The 24,869-nt window shown below is 54.6% G+C and overlaps 3 protein-coding genes and 1 long non-coding RNA gene across 4 annotated transcripts in view; 1 reads left to right on the forward strand and 3 right to left on the reverse strand.

Moving 5' to 3' along the window:
• Window positions 1-24,869, forward strand: part of LOC145534148 (uncharacterized) — a 770,273-nt gene that overhangs the window by 135,155 nt on the left and 610,249 nt on the right. Inside the window, exons 17-19 of the long non-coding RNA XR_014074274.1 lie at window positions 2,365-2,476; window positions 10,009-10,120; window positions 17,651-17,762. This is a non-coding gene — a long non-coding RNA (uncharacterized LOC145534148). The remainder of the gene's footprint in view (window positions 1-2,364; window positions 2,477-10,008; window positions 10,121-17,650; window positions 17,763-24,869) is intronic.
• LOC145533975 (uncharacterized) lies at window positions 4,501-7,601 on the reverse strand. Its single transcript, XM_081561330.1, has 3 exons — window positions 6,126-7,601; window positions 5,414-5,726; window positions 4,501-5,161 (listed from the first exon to the last, which is right to left on the reverse strand). Exons 1-3 carry the CDS (start codon window positions 6,360-6,362, stop codon window positions 4,533-4,535), a joined length of 1,179 nt encoding a protein of 392 aa, XP_081417456.1. The 5' UTR covers window positions 6,363-7,601; the 3' UTR covers window positions 4,501-4,532.
• On the reverse strand, window positions 11,344-13,969 carry LOC145534110 (uncharacterized). Its single transcript, XM_081561480.1, has 3 exons — window positions 13,770-13,969; window positions 13,058-13,370; window positions 11,344-12,805 (listed from the first exon to the last, which is right to left on the reverse strand). Exons 1-3 carry the CDS (start codon window positions 13,902-13,904, stop codon window positions 12,177-12,179), a joined length of 1,077 nt encoding a protein of 358 aa, XP_081417606.1. The 5' UTR covers window positions 13,905-13,969; the 3' UTR covers window positions 11,344-12,176.
• On the reverse strand, window positions 19,787-24,865 carry LOC145533974 (uncharacterized). Its single transcript, XM_081561329.1, has 3 exons — window positions 21,412-24,865; window positions 20,700-21,012; window positions 19,787-20,447 (listed from the first exon to the last, which is right to left on the reverse strand). The coding sequence occupies exons 1-3, from the start codon at window positions 21,646-21,648 to the stop codon at window positions 19,819-19,821; spliced, it is 1,179 nt and encodes a 392-aa protein (XP_081417455.1). The 5' UTR covers window positions 21,649-24,865; the 3' UTR covers window positions 19,787-19,818.

The following is a 24,869-nucleotide window of genomic DNA, read 5'->3' on the forward strand; positions in this document are numbered from 1 at the left end:
TTAGGGTGAGGTTTTCCCCCTATATTGAGGTGGTATGAGATCAAAACCAATAGCGTTCTTCAGATGTAGCTGTCTGGTTTTCCCATGGACATTGATTGAAGAGGCTTTCTTGTTCCCATTTGGATATTCTCCCCTTCTGTGTCAGAGATGAGTTGACCATGGATGCTGGGGTTTGTTTCTGGACCCTCCACTTTATTCCATCGATCTGGATCTGTGTGTGTTGTTGTATTCCCAATAGCATACTGTCCTGCTGCTGCTGCTGCGGCTAAGTCACTTCAGTCGTGTCTGACTCTGCGTGACCCCATGGCCTGCAGCCTACCAGGCTCCTCCGTCCAGGACGTTTTCCAGGCAAGAGTACTGGAGTGGGTCGCCATTGCCTTCTCCGATACTCTCCTGAGGATCCTAGTTTGGTCGTCTAATTTCCTTTCACACAACCTTGGATGTCCGTATCGGGGCTTTTTCGTCGGATTGTATTGACAGTTTAGGCTCTTTTCTGTCTCCGTACCCCTTTTGCAATTCTTTGTTCGGTGCGAAAATGCATTGGCATGTTGGGAGGAATAGCATCGAAGCTGTGGATTGCCTTGTGGGGCTGTGACATCATTTTCCCAATAGGAATTCTTTCAAGCCCTGAGCACAGCTTCTCTTTCCAGTGATTGGTGTGGGCTTGATCTTCCTTCTTCCATCTCTCGCCGTTTTGTGAGAACAGGTCCATCCTTCCCTTCTGGGTTAGATGGACTGGTGGGTATCACTTCAGTGAATGGCATTGTCAGTGGGGGTGATAATTCCCTTCTCGTTGGAAGACTTTGCTGTGAGTATTAGAAATGCAAGTGACTTCTCTTCCCCTTCCTCCCTGTCCATCTCTCAGAGCCACCGGGAAACAGAGGCCTCATCCACGGTCACACAGGCCTGAGGGGGTGCAACTAGACTGTTGTTTCTTCAGGCCCTCAGTGCTGGACATCATCCGGGATCCTCTGTGTGTGTCTTCCTCAGTCTGGTGTCCCTTCAGACCTTTCCCTAGTTTTCACAGGCTTGTTGTGTTGGTGTTCTTTGTCTGTTTGGAGACACATCCTTGATAAGCTTTGTGTTTCCACTCATTCGTCTCGCGATGTATGACCTGTCTTTTGCTTTTGTCATGAGGTCTTTCCCACAGTAGATATCTTTGATTTTGCAAAGTCCACTGTATTCTCTGGGTTTTTTTTTTTTGTGGACTGGGTTTTAGTTTTGTGTGTGAAGACTCAAAGCACGTGTGCGGTTTCTGCTCATTGTTCTTCGAGATTTGTGACAAGTTTTCATGGAAAGTTTGTCTAGGGATAACTGGAAGTGAACTCGGTGTAAGGTGTCAAGTCTCCATCTCCATTCCTGTCATCCCCTGCAGTTTCCAATTCCCTGTTCCTGAGTGGTTTTAGAGACCTTGTGGGGAGTTTGGTTGCATTGGAGTTTGCATTTCCACCTTGATTCGATTCACACTGTTCTGCCCTCAGGGACACTGTCAAGGGGGAGTGAGGAGCAGCCTGCACTTCCAGCAGTGACCACACGGTGGGGCGAGTGCTGCTCTCCCCTCAGGGAGCCCCAGGCCACAGGCATCCCAGTGAGGAGCCAGTTCTGTGCTCAGCTGGAAGGAGTTAGTCTCTCAGGAGCCTCTGAGCCCTTGCCTTTGGATCACCCAGGGTGGGCATTTACTGGGACAGAAAAAATTGCCCTGAATTCCATGGACGGAAGAGCCTGGCTGTGTAGAGTTCGTGAGTTGCCGCGAATCAGACACAACTGAGGACACAAAAATTCTATAGATTAAAACACTTTTTGGGGTTGGGGGGGAGTGAAAGGGGGGGATGTGGGGTTTTTTGTCTTATATAATAGCCAAGGGAAATCTAGTTTAAACCTAAATTCACATAGACGGGAAAGGTATAGCTCTCCGTCACCCTATTAAAAAAAAAAAAAAAAAACTACTAAACTTTTCTGAAAGTTTATTTAGTAGCTTCCTTGAGCAGTTCATTGTGAAGCATTTTTTTTTTTTTTCTGTGACATTGGCCTCATTAAAAAGCACGGTTTGCCTTTACTGGATAATTCTGTTCATTGGTTTCTTAGGGAACCTTGGTAATATTTGAGTTTCCTGGGGAGTATGGTCACATGACCTGGCCCTGGCCAATCGGTGCGTTCCACCTCCCTGGCCACTGTGATTGGCTCCGGGCTGGGGCAGTGCCCAATCGGGGCCCAGGGCCGGGCCTCCCGTTGGAAGCCAGGGGAAGACGAGCTGTCGTCCTGCTGGGGTAGGGGAAGGGGTGGGGCCGGGGGAGGTCAGGCTCCAGCAGTGGGAGGGGCGTGAGGCCCGCCTGCGGCAGTTGGTGACCTTCCTGCTCCCCTCAGGGCAGAGCCGCCGGCCTGAGAATGAGGGCGCTGCTGAGCCCAGGGCCTGGGATGGCCCATTGCTGCTGTGGTCCCAGAGCTCCACCCGAGACCTGAGGGAAGCCGTCTGCCCGTGAGTCCTCTCCCGCTTGTCTGTCAGCTTGTTTGAACCATGCTGGGTTTTCTGCCCAGCTGGCTAAGGGGAGTCCCTGGAAATGCAAGGGTGTGGGTTTTGGCAGACTTCAGGGAAGACATGCCAGGTGAGCCTGCGAGACTCCAGCTTAATCTGGATTCAGGAGATATCTCTTCGGGCCAGCTAGTAATTGTAGGATAAGCCTAATGAGTCTTCACAGGATGAAGAGAGTAACGTGCCAAGGTAGCAATCGATGTCCTCATTCGAGAGGATGAAGCTGGTGCTCAGAGAAGGGGGGAACTTGGCCACAGCAAGGAGGTGTGCACCCAGACAGAACCCCCAGATCCGGCCATTGGAGCTCAGGGAGGCCACTGGTGTGGCTTGTCCCTGTGGCAGGGGCCGAGGCACGCAGCCCACCCTGATTCCTGCGGGGGCCTGACTTGGGAAGTGCCATCTGGTAGCTTTGAGACTCACCAAACCAAATTGCACTGGAGAGAGGAGGGACACCTTCCTTCATCCACCCCCCACCCCCGCCGGATTCCCACATACCCTGACCCCTTTCTCCCGATTTCGGAGCCATTTCCAGAGTCCCGCTCATATGACCTCATTCGAAGTGCACTGTGGACGAGCTGCCATCTGCAGCTACTACCACAGCGGCCAAGGGCTTTAGCTCCCGACTACCTCCCTTCCTTTGGAACTTGGGGGCCCTCTACTCCCCACTTGCACACCACAGACCTTTGCTGAGGATTGTGGGGACCCTCACTCAGTTTGCAGTACGTTGTAGCCATCCCTGTCCTCTCTATACCTCCCTTGAAACTCAGCTTGTGAGCTCCTTTGGAGCAGCGTGGCCCACCTGGCTGCAACGGAAGAGACACAGCTGACAGTGAAACAACAGCTTAGATCTGAGACCCGGAAAGCTCTGTCAGAAGGGACCTCCCTCTTCACACCGTAGAGGCTGTAGGAGGCGCCAGGCTTTCGAACCAGTGCTGGGGCCAAAATGACTCCACAGCTGTTTTCCTTCCTGGGGAGGGTTCTGGCTCGAGTGGGAATGGCTCAAGTCTCCTAAGGTTCTGCAAGCCCACTGTGTGCAGATTCACGGTACACAGAGAGGAGAAGGTGGAGTCCTGCCCTGTAGGTGGTCACAGCTCACGGATGAGCCAGGCAGGCAGGCAGGCAGGGCATGAGAACACCTGAGCTGCCTTCATGAGTGAATGGTGTGGGGGCAGAGGAAGAGAAGCCGGTCTGCTCCCTCGTGTGGTGCCCCAGGCAGGTTGTGCCCAGAGGAAACCCTTACGACGGTGAGGACTATCACTGCTGTTTCCCAAGGGGTTCCGTCGGTGCGTGTCTTCCCCGGAGCGGTCAGGCCGTCTCTCAAGTACACGGGCCATGGGCATTGCCTCTCCTTGGAACTTCCCATGTGTTTCTCTTTTTTATGGAACAGTGATTTTCTAGAGGGGTTCTGGGCCACAAGGATGTTGGGTCATTTTCTAGCCTTCTGTCATGAAGAACGCTTTCCTGGGTGTTGGGGTGGTTTGTTGTTCCAGCTCCCTTTCTTGGCTTCTTTTGGGAGCTGGTGCAACAAGACGAGCTCAGCCTCTGCCTTCTGGCTGAGATGTCACCCTTGACACAGCAATGCCTGCCTGGAGATAATGATGGCAGTTGCCAAAAGGGCTTCGTTTGGCACATGGTATCTTGAAAGGACGTACACCGTCCTTTCAGATATCAAAGGCTAGTTCAAATGACGTACAAATGAGAACTCTCCAATGGAGTCTTACAGTAGTTGGAGAGTCCAAAAAACACTCCTTCAGTCATTTCACTGAGAGTCATTGATTGGGGACACCAAGAATATAGGAAGGAATGCACAAAGAAAGGATGAAATTGTGTTCAGGATCGGGGGAAGGGATGAACAGGGCGTGCTTGCCTTGAATCCAGGCTTTGTTGGGGGGTGGGGCATAAAGATCAAACGGGTCTGAAACTACAAAGTGGTGATGGTAACACAGTATCACCAGAGTTACACAACAGTGTTCCCAAATTGCAACAATGATGAAAAAGTTTACTAATCCCAACTTAACCAACAAAAGTACAGGAAACCATACAAAAAATAAAACATCACCAGAAAGGTGGAAACAAAGCAAATGCAAAGCAGTTCAGGGGAAAGGAACTCCATGTCCCCTGGGGGCAGACCGAGTTGCCAGCGTCCACGGTGAGCAGACGGGGATGGAGGCTGCAGAGCCGACCGCTCCCCTGGACGTGGTGTTTCCGGCAAGGGCTCTGGGTGTCTGTCCAGAGCGGGGGCTCGTTCTCCCTGCAGGGGTGGGTGAGTCATCGTGGGCGTCTGGGTGTTGCGCGGGAGCCAGGGCAGGCTCTCCCTGCCGAGGCGGTGACTCCTCCTCTGCCTCGGGTTCTCCTGCCAGAGCCCGAGCAGGTAGAGGTGCACGTGGAGGTGGAGGTTCTGGCTGAGGGGGTGGGACATCAGTGCCTGGGGCTGGGGGTCCTGCAGGCATGGAGATCCGATCTGCCCGGTGTGCTGGCCAGTACCCAGCTGGCCTGGTGTCTCTGCGAGGGCAAGTCTCGGTTCTCCATCTGCCCTCGGTGGATCCCTGGGTCCTGCACCTGGAGCCAGCACCTCTGTAGGGACAGGTCTGGGAAGCGGAGCCTGGTTCCAGTTGGAGGCCAGTGCTAGAGCTGGGGGAGAAGCAAAGTTTGCCCACAGGCCAGCCTTGGCATGTGCGTCTCCCGGGACAGAAAGCTTCCAAGAGATTCCCAAAGACTACCCAGCGTCGGATGTCTTTTGGGACTGAAGTGTGCAAGATGGGGGGCAGGGGGTGTGAGGCCAGCGCTTGCTGCAGGCCCAGCAGCAGCTTTCGGGGACTCGTCCCTGTGTAGCTCAGCACCCCCTCCCCACACACTCCCGTGCACCAGCCCCAGCGTCCTCACCTCTGTGCTCTGGCGTGCTGGGCTCCAGGTCCTCCTGCTGCCTCAGAGGCCGGGGTTCTCGGGACTCTGGGTCGGAGCCGGGTGTGCTGAGCTCCGTGGCAGCCTCAGACTGGGCCGCCGGGTGTGTCCTGGGCGGTGTCTCGGCAGCAGGCCTTCCCCGCCTCCGCTTCTCCCCCGGTGGGGCTGATGCCTCCGTGGGCACGCTCACCTGGAGCCTGCACTGGGCCTCACGGGCGGGGGGGTGGTGCTCCGACCCCTCCCTCCGGGAGGTGGATGGGGTGTCCCCGTCCTCGGCCTCATCACGTGGGAAGCTCTGCAACGACAGTGACCGTCAGCCAGCCATGCTAGGAGTTTTCCGAGCTGGGCCTGGGCAGTGGAGCCGCTGCTTCTGCCTGCTCGAACTTCTCTTCCCAGAAGGGTCAGAGACGTGTGTCTGCTCAGATCCCCACCCGGGAGGAAAGAGACCCACCTGAGGGTGTGAGGTCCGCCTGGGCGGCCGCCGCTGCCCGCACTCTCCCCATCCCGCCCAGCCTGCTCTCCCCTGGGGTGTGGACACAACTTGTCCGCAGGCTTCTGACCCCACATCCGCCTGGGCTTCCTTGAGGGAGACACACCCCAAGAAACCCGCATCCACACACACAGGCAAAGGACCCGGTGTTTCCGGGTGGCATGGGAGAGGCGGCCTGGTCCGTCCTGGGGCTCCCCGTGTTACCTTTCTGTTTCTCCGGGCAAAGGGCCAGAGGCCTCTCGGGGGTGTCCTGAGCCAACGTCGACAGGGTGCCCGCGCACACTGCCTGTGAGCACTCCTGAGGCCCCGGCCTCTGGGCAGGGGCAAACAGCAGAACATCCTGGCAGCCAGTGAACTGGCTGGGGGCTCCTCTCCGCTCTGGAGGCCTGGATACCCGGGCTGCGGGTTCTGTTGGGTTCTGTTGCCGGCAGGTGACATCATCTCCTGGGGTTCGTGCTGAGGTCCCTTCCCCAAAACTTCCCAAGGGAATCTCTGGGTTTCTGACTGCTCGACCACCCCCCTTAGGCCATGTGCAGGCACAGTGACACCCACACAGCCCAGCCCACAGCCCTGGGGAGGCCTGGGTTCAGCCAGGGCCTGAGCTCCGAGGACCCCACTGCTCTCAGACCAGGCTCCTTCTTCTCATAAGTGGTGTGGCCCTGGACAAGCATATGCCCCTCAGGGTTGCCCCAGTCTCTCCATCTGCAGAGTGGTGGTCATTCTCCCATCTGCTTCCTAGGTCTGTCGGCCTACGAGCAGCTCCATGCCTTTCCACCTGGGGCCGATATCACGTGGAGCTTGTGCGCTGAGACTTCAGAAAGAAAGATTCCATCCAGGGCTGACACAGCACAGAATGGGGCAGAACGAGGCCTGGATGTGCCGTGGTACCCAGGAAAAGGCACTCCCCCTCCTGACTGTTTTGAGACCCCGCATCCAAGTTGGAGGACCGAAAGGAAGACTCGAAGGTCTCCCTCTCTTATAGAAAAGAGTAGCCAACTTTCTGCTCCTCTGTTTCCATTGAGATTCTGTTCAAGTGTCCCAGCTCGGCTTCTGCGGGTGGCTGAGCTTCTAATGGCTCCCTGCGTTCTTGTCTTTTCCTCTCCAAACCTTCCGTCCTTTTCCCCCTTCTGGGGTGGAAGGGCGCTGTCATTGCTTCTACCTTCGAGGCAGATTGAGGAAAAGTCTGGACCGTCGACTCCTTTCCTCTCTTTGGTTCCGTGTCTCTCTCTGGCTGTGTCCCTCTCTTTTCCTTTCTCAGTTCCGTCTGTGTCTTCCTCTTTCTCTCTCGTGTGTGGATGGATGGATGCTAGGGATGCACATGTATATGATTAGATGAGGGTTATGTTTTAGGGATAGGTTAGAGGGAGAGAAAGGCTTTAGGTCGGAGTTGGTCATGGGGGAAGGGTCAAGGGTGGTGGTGGTGTTGTTTCTTGGAATCTGAGTGCTGTGCATTCTTCGTCTCTTTCCATATGAACCCCTTCTCAGATACACCACTTGCAAGGAGTCTCTCATGTTCTGTTTCCTATCTTTTGCATTTGTGAATGCTTAGCTTCTCTGTTGTGAAGAGGTTCCATTGGATGGAAACCCATGGGTGTACTTCGTGTACCTCTTTGCCTTACTTGAAGAGACCCATTTCGACCTCCGCCCAGCAAATGGCAAGGAGACTCTGATGTTAAGGAGCCTTTGACCTACGCTTCTTTCTAGCTATCTCATGACATCAGTCTTTAGGGTGAGGTTTTCCCCCTATATTGAGGTGGTATGAGATCAAAACCAATAGCGTTCTTCAGATGTAGCTGTCTGGTTTTCCCATGGACATTGATTGAAGAGGCTTTCTTGTTCCCATTTGGATATTCTCCCCTTCTGTGTCAGAGATGAGTTGACCATGGATGCTGGGGTTTGTTTCTGGACCCTCCACTTTATTCCATCGATCTGGATCTGTGTGTGTTGTTGTATTCCCAATAGCATACTGTCCTGCTGCTGCTGCTGCGGCTAAGTCACTTCAGTCGTGTCTGACTCTGCGTGACCCCATGGCCTGCAGCCTACCAGGCTCCTCCGTCCAGGACGTTTTCCAGGCAAGAGTACTGGAGTGGGTCGCCATTGCCTTCTCCGATACTCTCCTGAGGATCCTAGTTTGGTCGTCTAATTTCCTTTCACACAACCTTGGATGTCCGTATCGGGGCTTTTTCGTCGGATTGTATTGACAGTTTAGGCTCTTTTCTGTCTCCGTACCCCTTTTGCAATTCTTTGTTCGGTGCGAAAATGCATTGGCATGTTGGGAGGAATAGCATCGAAGCTGTGGATTGCCTTGTGGGGCTGTGACATCATTTTCCCAATAGGAATTCTTTCCAGCCCTGAGCACAGCTTCTCTTTCCAGTGATTGGTGTGGGCTTGATCTTCCTTCTTCCATCTCTCGCCGTTTTGTGAGAACAGGTCCATCCTTCCCTTCTGGGTTAGATGGACTGGTGGGTATCACTTCAGTGAATGGCATTGTCAGTGGGGGTGATAATTCCCTTCTCGTTGGAAGACTTTGCTGTGAGTATTAGAAATGCAAGTGACTTCTCTTCCCCTTCCTCCCTGTCCATCTCTCAGAGCCACCGGGAAACAGAGGCCTCATCCACGGTCACACAGGCCTGAGGGGGTGCAACTAGACTGTTGTTTCTTCAGGCCCTCAGTGCTGGACATCATCCGGGATCCTCTGTGTGTGTCTTCCTCAGTCTGGTGTCCCTTCAGACCTTTCCCTAGTTTTCACAGGCTTGTTGTGTTGGTGTTCTTTGTCTGTTTGGAGACACATCCTTGATAAGCTTTGTGTTTCCACTCATTCGTCTCGCGATGTATGACCTGTCTTTTGCTTTTGTCATGAGGTCTTTCCCACAGTAGATATCTCTGATTTTGCAAAGTCCACTGTATTCTCTGGGTTTTTTTTTTTTGTGGACTGGGTTTTAGTTTTGTGTGTGAAGACTCAAAGCACGTGTGCGGTTTCTGCTCATTGTTCTTCGAGATTTGTGACAAGTTTTCATGGAAAGTTTGTCTAGGGATAACTGGAAGTGAACTCGGTGTAAGGTGTCAAGTCTCCATCTCCATTCCTGTCATCCCCTGCAGTTTCCAATTCCCTGTTCCTGAGTGGTTTTAGAGACCTTGTGGGGAGTTTGGTTGCATTGGAGTTTGCATTTCCACCTTGATTCGATTCACACTGTTCTGCCCTCAGGGACACTGTCAAGGGGGAGTGAGGAGCAGCCTGCACTTCCAGCAGTGACCACACGGTGGGGCGAGTGCTGCTCTCCCCTCAGGGAGCCCCAGGCCACAGGCATCCCAGTGAGGAGCCAGTTCTGTGCTCAGCTGGAAGGAGTTAGTCTCTCAGGAGCCTCTGAGCCCTTGCCTTTGGATCACCCAGGGTGGGCATTTACTGGGACAGAAAAAATTGCCCTGAATTCCATGGACGGAAGAGCCTGGCTGTGTAGAGTTCGTGAGTTGCCGCGAATCAGACACAACTGAGGACACAAAAATTCTATAGATTAAAACACTTTTTGGGGTTGGGGGGGAGTGAAAGGGGGGGATGTGGGTTTTTTTGTCTTATATAATAGCCAAGGGAAATCTAGTTTAAACCTAAATTCACATAGACGGGAAAGGTATAGCTCTCCGTCACCGTATTAAAAAAAAAAAAAAAAACTACTAAACTTTTCTGGAAGTTTATTTAGTAGCTTCCTTGAGCAGTTCATTGTGAAGCATTTTTTTTTTTTTTCTGTGACATTGGCCTCATTAAAAAGCACGGTTTGCCTTTACTGGATAATTCTGTTCATTGGTTTCTTAGGGAACCTTGGTAATATTTGAGTTTCCTGGGGAGTATGGTCACATGACCTGGCCCTGGCCAATCGGTGCGTTCCACCTCCCTGGCCACTGTGATTGGCTCCGGGCTGGGGCAGTGCCCAATCGGGGCCCAGGGCCGGGCCTCCCGTTGGAAGCCAGGGGAAGACGAGCTGTCGTCCTGCTGGGGTAGGGGAAGGGGTGGGGCCGGGGGAGGTCAGGCTCCAGCAGTGGGAGGGGCGTGAGGCCCGCCTGCGGCAGTTGGTGACCTTCCTGCTCCCCTCAGGGCAGAGCCGCCGGCCTGAGAATGAGGGCGCTGCTGAGCCCAGGGCCTGGGATGGCCCGTTGCTGCTGTGGTCCCAGAGCTCCACCCGTGACCTGAGGGAAGCCGTCTGCCCGTGAGTCCTCTCCCGCTTGTCTGTCAGCTTGTTTGAACCATGCTGGGTTTTCTGCCCAGCTGGCTAAGGGGAGTCCCTGGAAATGCAAGGGTGTGGGTTTTGGCAGACTTCAGGGAAGACATGCCAGATGAGCCTGGGAGACTCCAGCTTAATCTGGATTCAGGAGATATCTCTTCGGGCCAGCTAGTAATTGTAGGATAAGCCTAATGAGTCTTCACAGGATGAAGAGAGTAACGTGCCAAGGTAGCAATCGATGTCCTCATTCGAGAGGATGAAGCTGGTGCTCAGAGAAGGGGGGAACTTGGCCACAGCAAGGAGGTGTGCACCCAGACAGAACCCCCAGATCCGGCCATTGGAGCTCAGGGAGGCCACTGGTGTGGCTTGTCCCTGTGGCAGGGGCCGAGGCACGCAGCCCACCCTGATTCCTGCGGGGGCCTGACTTGGGAAGTGCCATCTGGTAGCTTTGAGACTCACCAAACCAAATTGCACTGGAGAGAGGAGGGACACCTTCCTTCATCCACCCCCCACCCCCGCCGGATTCCCACATACCCTGACCCCTTTCTCCCGATTTCGGAGCCATTTCCAGAGTCCCGCTCATATGACCTCATTCGAAGTGCACTGTGGACGAGCTGCCATCTGCAGCTACTACCACAGCGGCCAAGGGCTTTAGCTCCCGACTACCTCCCTTCCTTTGGAACTTGGGGGCCCTCTACTCCCCACTTGCACACCACAGACCTTTGCTGAGGATTGTGGGGACCCTCACTCAGTTTGCAGTACGTTGTAGCCATCCCTGTCCTCTCTATACCTCCCTTGAAACTCAGCTTGTGAGCTCCTTTGGAGCAGCGTGGCCCACCTGGCTGCAACGGAAGAGACACAGCTGACAGTGAAACAACAGCTTAGATCTGAGACCCGGAAAGCTCTGTCAGAAGGGACCTCCCTCTTCACACCGTAGAGGCTGTAGGAGGCGCCAGGCTTTCGAACCAGTGCTGGGGCCAAAATGACTCCACAGCTGTTTTCCTTCCTGGGGAGGGTTCTGGCTCGAGTGGGAATGGCTCAAGTCTCCTAAGGTTCTGCAAGCCCACTGTGTGCAGATTCACGGTACACAGAGAGGAGAAGGTGGAGTCCTGCCCTGTAGGTGGTCACAGCTCACGGATGAGCCAGGCAGGCAGGCAGGCAGGGCATGAGAACACCTGAGCTGCCTTCATGAGTGAATGGTGTGGGGGCAGAGGAAGAGAAGCCGGTCTGCTCCCTCGTGTGGTGCCCCAGGCAGGTTGTCCCCAGAGGAAACCCTTACGACGGTGAGGACTATCACTGCTGTTTCCCAAGGGGTTCCGTCGGTGCGTGTCTTCCCCGGAGCGGTCAGGCCGTCTCTCAAGTACACGGGCCATGGGCATTGCCTCTCCTTGGAACTTCCCATGTGTTTCTCTTTTTTATGGAACAGTGATTTTCTAGAGGGGTTCTGGGCCACAAGGATGTTGGGTCATTTTCTAGCCTTCTGTCATGAAGAACGCTTTCCTGGGTGTTGGGGTGGTTTGTTGTTCCAGCTCCCTTTCTTGGCTTCTTTTGGGAGCTGGTGCAACAAGACGAGCTCAGCCTCTGCCTTCTGGCTGAGATGTCACCCTTGACACAGCAATGCCTGCCTGGAGATAATGATGGCAGTTGCCAAAAGGGCTTCGTTTGGCACATGGTATCTTGAAAGGACGTACACCGTCCTTTCAGATATCAAAGGCTAGTTCAAATGACGTACAAATGAGAACTCTCCAATGGAGTCTTACAGTAGTTGGAGAGTCCAAAAAACACTCCTTCAGTCATTTCACTGAGAGTCATTGATTGGGGACACCAAGAATATAGGAAGGAATGCACAAAGAAAGGATGAAATTGTGTTCAGGATCGGGGGAAGGGATGAACAGGGCGTGCTTGCCTTGAATCCAGGCTTTGTTGGGGGGTGGGGCATAAAGATCAAACGGGTCTGAAACTACAAAGTGGTGATGGTAACACAGTATCACCAGAGTTACACAACAGTGTTCCCAAATTGCAACAATGATGAAAAAGTTTACTAATCCCAACTTAACCAACAAAAGTACAGGAAACCATACAAAAAATAAAACATCACCAGAAAGGTGGAAACAAAGCAAATGCAAAGCAGTTCAGGGGAAAGGAACTCCATGTCCCCTGGGGGCAGACCGAGTTGCCAGCGTCCACGGTGAGCAGACGGGGATGGAGGCTGCAGAGCCGACCGCTCCCCTGGACGTGGTGTTTCCGGCAAGGGCTCTGGGTGTCTGTCCAGAGCGGGGGCTCGTTCTCCCTGCAGGGGTGGGTGAGTCATCGTGGGCGTCTGGGTGTTGCGCGGGAGCCAGGGCAGGCTCTCCCTGCCGAGGCGGTGACTCCTCCTCTGCCTCGGGTTCTCCTGCCAGAGCCCGAGCAGGTAGAGGTGCACGTGGAGGTGGAGGTTCTGGCTGAGGGGGTGGGACATCAGTGCCTGGGGCTGGGGGTCCTGCAGGCATGGAGATCCGATCTGCCCGGTGTGCTGGCCAGTACCCAGCTGGCCTGGTGTCTCTGCGAGGGCAAGTCTCGGTTCTCCATCTGCCCTCGGTGGATCCCTGGGTCCTGCACCTGGAGCCAGCACCTCTGTAGGGACAGGTCTGGGAAGCGGAGCCTGGTTCCAGTTGGAGGCCAGTGCTAGAGCTGGGGGAGAAGCAAAGTTTGCCCACAGGCCAGCCTTGGCATGTGCGTCTCCCGGGACAGAAAGCTTCCAAGAGATTCCCAAAGACTACCCAGCGTCGGATGTCTTTTGGGACTGAAGTGTGCAAGATGGGGGGCGGGGGGTGTGAGGCCAGCGCTTGCTGCAGGCCCAGCAGCAGCTTTCGGGGACTCGTCCCTGTGTAGCTCAGCACCCCCTCCCCACACACTCCCGTGCACCAGCCCCAGCGTCCTCACCTCTGTGCTCTGGCGTGCTGGGCTCCAGGTCCTCCTGCTGCCTCAGAGGCCGGGGTTCTCGGGACTCTGGGTCGGAGCCGGGTGTGCTGAGCTCCGTGGCAGCCTCAGACTGGGCCGCCGGGTGTGTCCTGGGCGGTGTCTCGGCAGCAGGCCTTCCCCGCCTCCGCTTCTCCCCCGGTGGGGCTGATGCCTCCGTGGGCACGCTCACCTGGAGCCTGCACTGGGCCTCACGGGCGGGGGGGTGGTGCTCCGACCCCTCCCTCCGGGAGGTGGATGGGGTGTCCCCGTCCTCGGCCTCATCATGTGGGAAGCTCTGCAACGACAGTGACCGTCAGCCAGCCATGCTAGGAGTTTTCCGAGCTGGGCCTGGGCAGTGGAGCCGCTGCTTCTGCCTGCTCGAACTTCTCTTCCCAGAAGGGTCAGAGACGTGTGTCTGCTCAGATCCCCACCCGGGAGGAAAGAGACCCACCTGAGGGTGTGAGGTCCGCCTGGGCGGCCGCCGCTGCCCGCACTCTCCCCATCCCGCCCAGCCTGCTCTCCCCTGGGGTGTGGACACAACTTGTCCGCAGGCTTCTGACCCCACATCCGCCTGGGCTTCCTTGAGGGAGACACACCCCAAGAAACCCGCATCCACACACACAGGCAAAGGACCCGCTGTTTCCGGGTGGCATGGGAGAGGCGGCCTGGTCCGTCCTGGGGCTCCCCGTGTTACCTTTCTGTTTCTCCGGGCAAAGGGCCAGAGGCCTCTCGGGGGTGTCCTGAGCCAACGTCGACAGGGTGCCCGCGCACACTGCCTGTGAGCACTCCTGAGGCCCCGGCCTCTGGGCAGGGGCAAACAGCAGAACATCCTGGCAGCCAGTGAACTGGCTGGGGGCTCCTCTCCGCTCTGGAGGCCTGGATACCCGGGCTGCGGGTTCTGTTGGGTTCTGTTGCCGGCAGGTGACATCATCTCCTGGGGTTCGTGCTGAGGTCCCTTCCCCAAAACTTCCCAAGGGAATCTCTGGGTTTCTGACTGCTCGACCACCCCCCTTAGGCCATGTGCAGGCACAGTGACACCCACACAGCCCAGCCCACAGCCCTGGGGAGGCCTGGGTTCAGCCAGGGCCTGAGCTCCGAGGACCCCACTGCTCTCAGACCAGGCTCCTTCTTCTCATAAGTGGTGTGGCCCTGGACAAGCATATGCCCCTCAGGGTTGCCCCAGTCTCTCCATCTGCAGAGTGGTGGTCATTCTCCCATCTGCTTCCTAGGTCTGTCGGCCTACGAGCAGCTCCATGCCTTTCCACCTGGGGCCGATATCACGTGGAGCTTGTGCGCTGAGACTTCAGAAAGAAAGATTCCATCCAGGGCTGACACAGCACAGAATGGGGCAGAACGAGGCCTGGATGTGCCGTGGTACCCAGGAAAAGGCACTCCCCCTCCTGACTGTTTTGAGACCCCGCATCCAAGTTGGAGGACCGAAAGGAAGACTCGAAGGTCTCCCTCTCTTATAGAAAAGAGTAGCCAACTTTCTGCTCCTCTGTTTCCATTGAGATTCTGTTCAAGTGTCCCAGCTCGGCTTCTGCGGGTGGCTGAGCTTCTAATGGCTCCCTGCGTTCTTGTCTTTTCCTCTCCAAACCTTCCGTCCTTTTCCCCCTTCTGGGGTGGAAGGGCGCTGTCATTGCTTCTACCTTCGAGGCAGATTGAGGAAAAGTCTGGACCGTCGACTCCTTTCCTCTCTTTGGTTCCGTGTCTCTCTCTGGCTGTGTCCCTCTCTTTTCCTTTCTCAGTTCCGTCTGTGTCTTCCTCTTTCTCTCTCGTGTGTGGATGGATGGATGCTAGGGATGCACATGTATATGATTAGATGAGGGTTATGTTTTAGGGATAGGTTAGAGGGAGAGAAAGGCTTTAGGTCGGAGTTGGTCATGGGGGAAGGGTCAAGGGTGGTGGTGGTGTTGTTTCTTGGAATCTGAGTGCTGTGCATTCTTCGTCTCTTTCCATATGAACCCCTTCTCAGATACACCACTTGCAAGGAGTCTCTCATGTTCTGTTTCCTATCTTTTGCATTTGTGAATGCTTAGCTTCTCTGTTGTGAAGAGGTTCCATTGGATGGAAACCCATGGGTGTACTTCGTGTACCTCTTTGCCTTACTTGAAGAGACCCATTTCGACCTCCGCCCAGCAAATGGCAAGGAGACTCTGATGTTAAGGAGCCTTTGACCTACGCTTCTTTCTAGCTATCTCATGACATCAGTCTTTAGGGTGAGGTTTTCCCCCTATATTGAGGTGGTATGAGATCAAAACCAATAGCGTTCTTCAGATGTAGCTGTCTGGTTTTCCCATGGACATTGATTGAAGAGGCTTTCTTGTTCCCATTTGGATATTCTCCCCTTCTGTGTCAGAGATGAGTTGACCATGGATGCTGGGGTTTGTTTCTGGACCCTCCACTTTATTCCATCGATCTGGATCTGTGTGTGTTGTTGTATTCCCAATAGCATACTGTCCTGCTGCTGCTGCTGCGGCTAAGTCACTTCAGTCGTGTCTGACTCTGCGTGACCCCATGGCCTGCAGCCTACCAGGCTCCTCCGTCCAGGACGTTTTCCAGGCAAGAGTACTGGAGTGGGTCGCCATTGCCTTCTCCGATACTCTCCTGAGGATCCTAGTTTGGTCGTCTAATTTCCTTTCACACAACCTTGGATGTCCGTATCGGGGCTTTTTCGTCGGATTGTATTGACAGTTTAGGCTCTTTTCTGTCTCCGTACCCCTTTTGCAATTCTTTGTTCGGTGCGAAAATGCATTGGCATGTTGGGAGGAATAGCATCGAAGCTGTGGATTGCCTTGTGGGGCTGTGACATCATTTTCCCAATAGGAATTCTTTCAAGCCCTGAGCACAGCTTCTCTTTCCAGTGATTGGTGTGGGCTTGATCTTCCTTCTTCCATCTCTCGCCGTTTTGTGAGAACAGGTCCATCCTTCCCTTCTGGGTTAGATGGACTGGTGGGTATCACTTCAGTGAATGGCATTGTCAGTGGGGGTGATAATTCCCTTCTCGTTGGAAGACTTTGCTGTGAGTATTAGAAATGCAAGTGACTTCTCTTCCCCTTCCTCCCTGTCCATCTCTCAGAGCCACCGGGAAACAGAGGCCTCATCCACGGTCACACAGGCCTGAGGGGGTGCAACTAGACTGTTGTTTCTTCAGGCCCTCAGTGCTGGACATCATCCGGGATCCTCTGTGTGTGTCTTCCTCAGTCTGGTGTCCCTTCAGACCTTTCCCTAGTTTTCACAGGCTTGTTGTGTTGGTGTTCTTTGTCTGTTTGGAGACACATCCTTGATAAGCTTTGTGTTTCCACTCATTCGTCTCGCGATGTATGACCTGTCTTTTGCTTTTGTCATGAGGTCTTTCCCACAGTAGATATCTTTGATTTTGCAAAGTCCACTGTATTCTCTGGGTTTTTTTTTTTTGTGGACTGGGTTTTAGTTTTGTGTGTGAAGACTCAAAGCACGTGTGCGGTTTCTGCTCATTGTTCTTCGAGATTTGTGACAAGTTTTCATGGAAAGTTTGTCTAGGGATAACTGGAAGTGAACTCGGTGTAAGGTGTCAAGTCTCCATCTCCATTCCTGTCATCCCCTGCAGTTTCCAATTCCCTGTTCCTGAGTGGTTTTAGAGACCTTGTGGGGAGTTTGGTTGCATTGGAGTTTGCATTTCCACCTTGATTCGATTCACACTGTTCTGCCCTCAGGGACACTGTCAAGGGGGAGTGAGGAGCAGCCTGCACTTCCAGCAGTGACCACACGGTGGGGCGAGTGCTGCTCTCCCCTCAGGGAGCCCCAGGCCACAGGCATCCCAGTGAGGAGCCAGTTCTGTGCTCAGCTGGAAGGAGTTAGTCTCTCAGGAGCCTCTGAGCCCTTGCCTTTGGATCACCCAGGGTGGGCATTTACTGGGACAGAAAAAATTGCCCTGAATTCCATGGACGGAAGAGCCTGGCTGTGTAGAGTTCGTGAGTTGCCGCGAATCAGACACAACTGAGGACACAAAAATTCTATAGATTAAAACACTTTTTGGGGGTGGGGGGGAGTGAAAGGGGGGGATGTGGGTTTTTTTGTCTTATATAATAGCCAAGGGAAATCTAGTTTAAACCTAAATTCACATAGACGGGAAAGGTATAGCTCTCCGTCACCCTATTAAAAAAAAAAAAAAACTACTAAACTTTTCTGGAAGTTTATTTAGTAGCTTCCTTGAGCAGTTCATTGTGAAGCATTTTTTTTTTTTTTCTGTGACATTGGCCTCATTAAAAAGCACGGTTTGCCTTTACTGGATAATTCTGTTCATTGGTTTCTTAGGGAACCTTGGTAATATTTGAGTTTCCTGGGGAGTATGGTCACATGACCTGGCCCTGGCCAATCGGTGCGTTCCACCTCCCTGGCCACTGTGATTGGCTCCGGGCTGGGGCAGTGCCCAATCGGGGCCCAGGGCCGGGCCTCCCGTTGGAAGCCAGGGGAAGACGAGCTGTCGTCCTGCTGGGGTAGGGGAAGGGGTGGGGCCGGGGGAGGTCAGGCTCCAGCAGTGGGAGGGGCGTGAGGCCCGCCTGCGGCAGTTGGTGACCTTCCTGCTCCCCTCAGGGCAGAGCCGCCGGCCTGAGAATGAGGGCGCTGCTGAGCCCAGGGCCTGGGATGGCCCGTTGCTGCTGTGGTCCCAGAGCTCCACCCGCGACCTGAGGGAAGCCGTCTGCCCGTGAGTCCTCTCCCGCTTGTCTGTCAGCTTGTTTGAACCATGCTGGGTTTTCTGCCCAGCTGGCTAAGGGGAGTCCCTGGAAATGCAAGGGTGTGGGTTTTGGCAGACTTCAGGGAAGACATGCCAGATGAGCCTGGGAGACTCCAGCTTAATCTGGATTCAGGAGATATCTCTTCGGGCCAGCTAGTAATTGTAGGATAAGCCTAATGAGTCTTCACAGGATGAAGAGAGTAACGTGCCAAGGTAGCAATCGATGTCCTCATTCGAGAGGATGAAGCTGGTGCTCAGAGAAGGGGGGAACTTGGCCACAGCAAGGAGGTGTGCACCCAGACAGAACCCCCAGATCCGGCCATTGGAGCTCAGGGAGGCCACTGGTGTGGCTTGTCCCTGTGGCAGGGGCCGAGGCACGCAGCCCACCCTGATTCCTGCGGGGGCCTGACTTGGGAAGTGCCATCTGGTAGCTTTGAGACTCACCAAACCAAATTGCACTGGAGAGAGGAGGGACACCTTCCTTCATCCACCCCCCACCCCCGCCGGATTCCCACATACCCTGACCCCTTTCTCCCGATTTCGGAGCCATTTCCAGAGTCCCGCTCATATGACCTCATTCGAAGTGCACTGTGGACGAGCTGCCATCTGCAGCTACTACCACAGCGGCCAAGGGCTTTAGCTCCCGACTACCTCCCTTCCTTTGGAACTTGGGGGCCCTCTACTCCCCACTTGCACACCACAGACCTTTGCTGAGGATTGTGGGGACCCTCACTCAGTTTGCAGTACGTTGTAGCCATCCCTGTCCTCTCTATACCTCCCTTGAAACTCAGCTTGTGAGCTCCTTTGGAGCAGCGTGGCCCACCTGGCTGCAACGGAAGAGACACAGCTGACAGTGAAACAACAGCTTAGATCTGAGACCCGGAAAGCTCTGTCAGAAGGGACCTCCCTCTTCACACCGTAGAGGCTGTAGGAGGCGCCAGGCTTTCGAACCAGTGCTGGGGCCAAAATGACTCCACAGCTGTTTTCCTTCCTGGGGAGGGTTCTGGCTCGAGTGGGAATGGCTCAAGTCTCCTAAGGTTCTGCAAGCCCACTGTGTGCAGATTCACGGTACACAGAGAGGAGAAGGTGGAGTCCTGCCCTGTAGGTGGTCACAGCTCACGGATGAGCCAGGCAGGCAGGCAGGCAGGGCATGAGAACACCTGAGCTGCCTTCATGAGTGAATGGTGTGGGGGCAGAGGAAGAGAAGCCGGTCTGCTCCCTCGTGTGGTGCCCCAGGCAGGTTGTCCCCAGAGGAAACCCTTACGACGGTGAGGACTATCACTGCTGTTTCCCAAGGGGTTCCGTCGGTGCGTGTCTTCCCCGGAGCGGTCAGGCCGTCTCTCAAGTACACGGGCCATGGGCATTGCCTCTCCTTGGAACTTCCCATGTGTTTCTCTTTTTTATGGAACAGTGATTTTCTAGAGGGGTTCTGGGCCACAAGGATGTTGGGTCATTTTCTAGCCTTCTGTCATGAAGAACGCTTTCCTGGGTGTTGGGGTGGTTTGTTGTTCCAGCTCCCTTTCTTGGCTTCTTTTGGGAGCTGGTGCAACAAGACGAGCTCAGCCTCTGCCTTCTGGCTGAGATGTCACCCTTGACACAGCAATGCCTGCCTGGAGATAATGATGGCAGTTGCCAAAAGGGCTTCGTTTGGCACATGGTATCTTGAAAGGACGTACACCGTCCTTTCAGATATCAAAGGCTAGTTCAAATGACGTACAAATGAGAACTCTCCAATGGAGTCTTACAGTAGTTGGAGAGTCCAAAAAACACTCCTTCAGTCATTTCACTGAGAGTCATTGATTGGGGACACCAAGAATATAGGAAGGAATGCACAAAGAAAGGATGAAATTGTGTTCAGGATCGGGGGAAGGGATGAACAGGGCGTGCTTGCCTTGAATCCAGGCTTTGTTGGGGGGTGGGGCATAAAGATCAAACGGGTCTGAAACTACAAAGTGGTGATGGTAACACAGTATCACCAGAGTTACACAACAGTGTTCCCAAATTGCAACAATGATGAAAAAGTTTACTAATCCCAACTTAACCAACAAAAGTACAGGAAACCATACAAAAAATAAAACATCACCAGAAAGGTGGAAACAAAGCAAATGCAAAGCAGTTCAGGGGAAAGGAACTCCATGTCCCCTGGGGGCAGACCGAGTTGCCAGCGTCCACGGTGAGCAGACGGGGATGGAGGCTGCAGAGCCGACCGCTCCCCTGGACGTGGTGTTTCCGGCAAGGGCTCTGGGTGTCTGTCCAGAGCGGGGGCTCGTTCTCCCTGCAGGGGTGGGTGAGTCATCGTGGGCGTCTGGGTGTTGCGCGGGAGCCAGGGCAGGCTCTCCCTGCCGAGGCGGTGACTCCTCCTCTGCCTCGGGTTCTCCTGCCAGAGCCCGAGCAGGTAGAGGTGCACGTGGAGGTGGAGGTTCTGGCTGAGGGGGTGGGACATCAGTGCCTGGGGCTGGGGGTCCTGCAGGCATGGAGATCCGATCTGCCCGGTGTGCTGGCCAGTACCCAGCTGGCCTGGTGTCTCTGCGAGGGCAAGTCTCGGTTCTCCATCTGCCCTCGGTGGATCCCTGGGTCCTGCACCTGGAGCCAGCACCTCTGTAGGGACAGGTCTGGGAAGCGGAGCCTGGTTCCAGTTGGAGGCCAGTGCTAGAGCTGGGGGAGAAGCAAAGTTTGCCCACAGGCCAGCCTTGGCATGTGCGTCTCCCGGGACAGAAAGCTTCCAAGAGATTCCCAAAGACTACCCAGCGTCGGATGTCTTTTGGGACTGAAGTGTGCAAGATGGGGGGCGGGGGGTGTGAGGCCAGCGCTTGCTGCAGGCCCAGCAGCAGCTTTCGGGGACTCGTCCCTGTGTAGCTCAGCACCCCCTCCCCACACACTCCCGTGCACCAGCCCCAGCGTCCTCACCTCTGTGCTCTGGCGTGCTGGGCTCCAGGTCCTCCTGCTGCCTCAGAGGCCGGGGTTCTCGGGACTCTGGGTCGGAGCCGGGTGTGCTGAGCTCCGTGGCAGCCTCAGACTGGGCCGCCGGGTGTGTCCTGGGCGGTGTCTCGGCAGCAGGCCTTCCCCGCCTCCGCTTCTCCCCCGGTGGGGCTGATGCCTCCGTGGGCACGCTCACCTGGAGCCTGCACTGGGCCTCACGGGCGGGGGGGTGGTGCTCCGACCCCTCCCTCCGGGAGGTGGATGGGGTGTCCCCGTCCTCGGCCTCATCACGTGGGAAGCTCTGCAACGACAGTGACCGTCAGCCAGCCATGCTAGGAGTTTTCCGAGCTGGGCCTGGGCAGTGGAGCCGCTGCTTCTGCCTGCTCGAACTTCTCTTCCCAGAAGGGTCAGAGACGTGTGTCTGCTCAGATCCCCACCCGGGAGGAAAGAGACCCACCTGAGGGTGTGAGGTCCGCCTGGGCGGCCGCCGCTGCCCGCACTCTCCCCATCCCGCCCAGCCTGCTCTCCCCTGGGGTGTGGACACAACTTGTCCGCAGGCTTCTGACCCCACATCCGCCTGGGCTTCCTTGAGGGAGACACACCCCAAGAAACCCGCATCCACACACACAGGCAAAGGACCCGCTGTTTCCGGGTGGCATGGGAGAGGCGACCTGGTCCGTCCTGGGGCTCCCCGTGTTACCTTTCTGTTTCTCCGGGCAAAGGGCCAGAGGCCTCTCGGGGGTGTCCTGAGCCAACGTCGACAGGGTGCCCGCGCACACTGCCTGTGAGCACTCCTGAGGCCCCGGCCTCTGGGCAGGGGCAAACAGCAGAACATCCTGGCAGCCAGTGAACTGGCTGGGGGCTCCTCTCCGCTCTGGAGGCCTGGATACCCGGGCTGCGGGTTCTGTTGGGTTCTGTTGCCGGCAGGTGACATCATCTCCTGGGGTTCGTGCTGAGGTCCCTTCCCCAAAACTTCCCAAGGGAATCTCTGGGTTTCTGACTGCTCGACCACCCCCCTTAGGCCATGTGCAGGCACAGTGACACCCACACAGCCCAGCCCACAGCCCTGGGGAGGCCTGGGTTCAGCCAGGGCCTGAGCTCCGAGGACCCCACTGCTCTCAGACCAGGCTCCTTCTTCTCATAAGTGGTGTGGCCCTGGACAAGCATATGCCCCTCAGGGTTGCCCCAGTCTCTCCATCTGCAGAGTGGTGGTCATTCTCCCATCTGCTTCCTAGGTCTGTCGGCCTACGAGCAGCTCCATGCCTTTCCACCTGGGGCCGATATCACGTGGAGCTTGTGCGCTGAGACTTCAGAAAGAAAGATTCCATCCAGGGCTGACACAGCACAGAATGGGGCAGAACGAGGCCTGGATGTGCCGTGGTACCCAGGAAAAGGCACTCCCCCTCCTGACTGTTTTGAGACCCCGCATCCAAGTTGGAGGACCGAAAGGAAGACTCGAAGGTCTCCCTCTCTTATAGAAAAGAGTAGCCAACTTTCTGCTCCTCTGTTTCCATTGAGATTCTGTTCAAGTGTCCCAGCTCGGCTTCTGCGGGTGGCTGAGCTTCTAATGGCTCCCTGCGTTCTTGTCTTTTCCTCTCCAAACCTTCCGTCCTTTTCCCCCTTCTGGGGTGGAAGGGCGCTGTCATTGCTTCTACCTTCGAGGCAGATTGAGGAAAAGTCTGGACCGTCGACTCCTTTCCTCTCTTTGGTTCCGTGTCTCTCTCTGGCTGTGTCCCTCTCTTTTCCTTTCTCAGTTCCGTCTGTGTCTTCCTCTTTCTCTCTCGTGTGTGGATGGATGGATGCTAGGGATGCACATGTATATGATTAGATGAGGGTTATGTTTTAGGGATAGGTTAGAGGGAGAGAAAGGCTTTAGGTCGGAGTTGGTCATGGGGGAAGGGTCAAGGGTGGTGGTGGTGTTGTTTCTTGGAATCTGAGTGCTGTGCATTCTTCGTCTCTTTCCATATGAACCCCTTCTCAGATACACCACTTGCAAGGAGTCTCTCATGTTCTGTTTCCTATCTTTTGCATTTGTGAATGCTTAGCTTCTCTGTTGTGAAGAGGTTCCATTGGATGGAAACCCATGGGTGTACTTCGTGTACCTCTTTGCCTTACTTGAAGAGACCCATTTCGACCTCCGCCCAGCAAATGGCAAGGAGACTCTGATGTTAAGGAGCCTTTGACCTACGCTTCTTTCTAGCTATCTCATGACATCAGTCTTTAGGGTGAGGTTTTCCCCCTATATTGAGGTGGTATGAGATCAAAACCAATAGCGTTCTTCAGATGTAGCTGTCTGGTTTTCCCATGGACATTGATTGAAGAGGCTTTCTTGTTCCCATTTGGATATTCTCCCCTTCTGTGTCAGAGATGAGTTGACCATGGATGCTGGGGTTTGTTTCTGGACCCTCCACTTTATTCCATCGATCTGGATCTGTGTGTGTTGTTGTATTCCCAATAGCATACTGTCCTGCTGCTGCTGCTGCGGCTAAGTCACTTCAGTCGTGTCTGACTCTGCGTGACCCCATGGCCTGCAGCCTACCAGGCTCCTCCGTCCAGGACGTTTTCCAGGCAAGAGTACTGGAGTGGGTCGCCATTGCCTTCTCCGATACTCTCCTGAGGATCCTAGTTTGGTCGTCTAATTTCCTTTCACACAACCTTGGATGTCCGTATCGGGGCTTTTTCGTCGGATTGTATTGACAGTTTAGGCTCTTTTCTGTCTCCGTACCCCTTTTGCAATTCTTTGTTCGGTGCGAAAATGCATTGGCATGTTGGGAGGAATAGCATCGAAGCTGTGGATTGCCTTGTGGGGCTGTGACATCATTTTCCCAATAGGAATTCTTTCAAGCCCTGAGCACAGCTTCTCTTTCCAGTGATTGGTGTGGGCTTGATCTTCCTTCTTCCATCTCTCGCCGTTTTGTGAGAACAGGTCCATCCTTCCCTTCTGGGTTAGATGGACTGGTGGGTATCACTTCAGTGAATGGCATTGTCAGTGGGGGTGATAATTCCCTTCTCGTTGGAAGACTTTGCTGTGAGTATTAGAAATGCAAGTGACTTCTCTTCCCCTTCCTCCCTGTCCATCTCTCAGAGCCACCGGGAAACAGAGGCCTCATCCACGGTCACACAGGCCTGAGGGGGTGCAACTAGACTGTTGTTTCTTCAGGCCCTCAGTGCTGGACATCATCCGGGATCCTCTGTGTGTGTCTTCCTCAGTCTGGTGTCCCTTCAGACCTTTCCCTAGTTTTCACAGGCTTGTTGTGTTGGTGTTCTTTGTCTGTTTGGAGACACATCCTTGATAAGCTTTGTGTTTCCACTCATTCGTCTCGCGATGTATGACCTGTCTTTTGCTTTTGTCATGAGGTCTTTCCCACAGTAGATATCTTTGATTTTGCAAAGTCCACTGTATTCTCTGGGTTTTTTTTTTTGTGGACTGGGTTTTAGTTTTGTGTGTGAAGACTCAAAGCACGTGTCCAGTTTCTGCTCATTGTTCTTCGAGATTTGTGACAAGTTTTCATGGAAAGTTTGTCTAGGGATAACTGGAAGTGAACTCGGTGTAAGGTGTCAAGTCTCCATCTCCATTCCTGTCATCCCCTGCAGTTTCCAATTCCCTGTTCCTGAGTGGTTTTAGAGACCTTGTGGGGAGTTTGGTTGCATTGGAGTTTGCATTTCCACCTTGATTCGATTCACACTGTTCTGCCCTCAGGGACACTGTCAAGGGGGAGTGAGGAGCAGCCTGCACTTCCAGCAGTGACCACACGGTGGGGCGAGTGCTGCTCTCCCCTCAGGGAGCCCCAGGCCACAGGCATCCCAGTGAGGAGCCAGTTCTGTGCTCAGCTGGAAGGAGTTAGTCTCTCAGGAGCCTCTGAGCCCTTGCCTTTGGATCACCCAGGGTGGGCATTTACTGGGACAGAAAAAATTGCCCTGAATTCCATGGACGGAAGAGCCTGGCTGTGTAGAGTTCGTGAGTTGCCGCGAATCAGACACAACTGAGGACACAAAAATTCTATAGATTAAAACACTTTTTGGGGGTGGGGGGGAGTGAAAGGGGGGGATGTGGGTTTTTTTGTCTTATATAATAGCCAAGGGAAATCTAGTTTAAACCTAAATTCACATAGACGGGAAAGGTATAGCTCTCCGTCACCCTATTAAAAAAAAAAAAAA

This window comes from Giraffa tippelskirchi, chromosome 14 (genome assembly GCF_054371585.1).
Source record: "Giraffa tippelskirchi isolate mGirTip1 chromosome 14, T2T-mGirTip1v1.2.pri, whole genome shotgun sequence".
NCBI classification, from domain to species: Eukaryota; Metazoa; Chordata; class Mammalia; order Artiodactyla; family Giraffidae; genus Giraffa; species Giraffa tippelskirchi.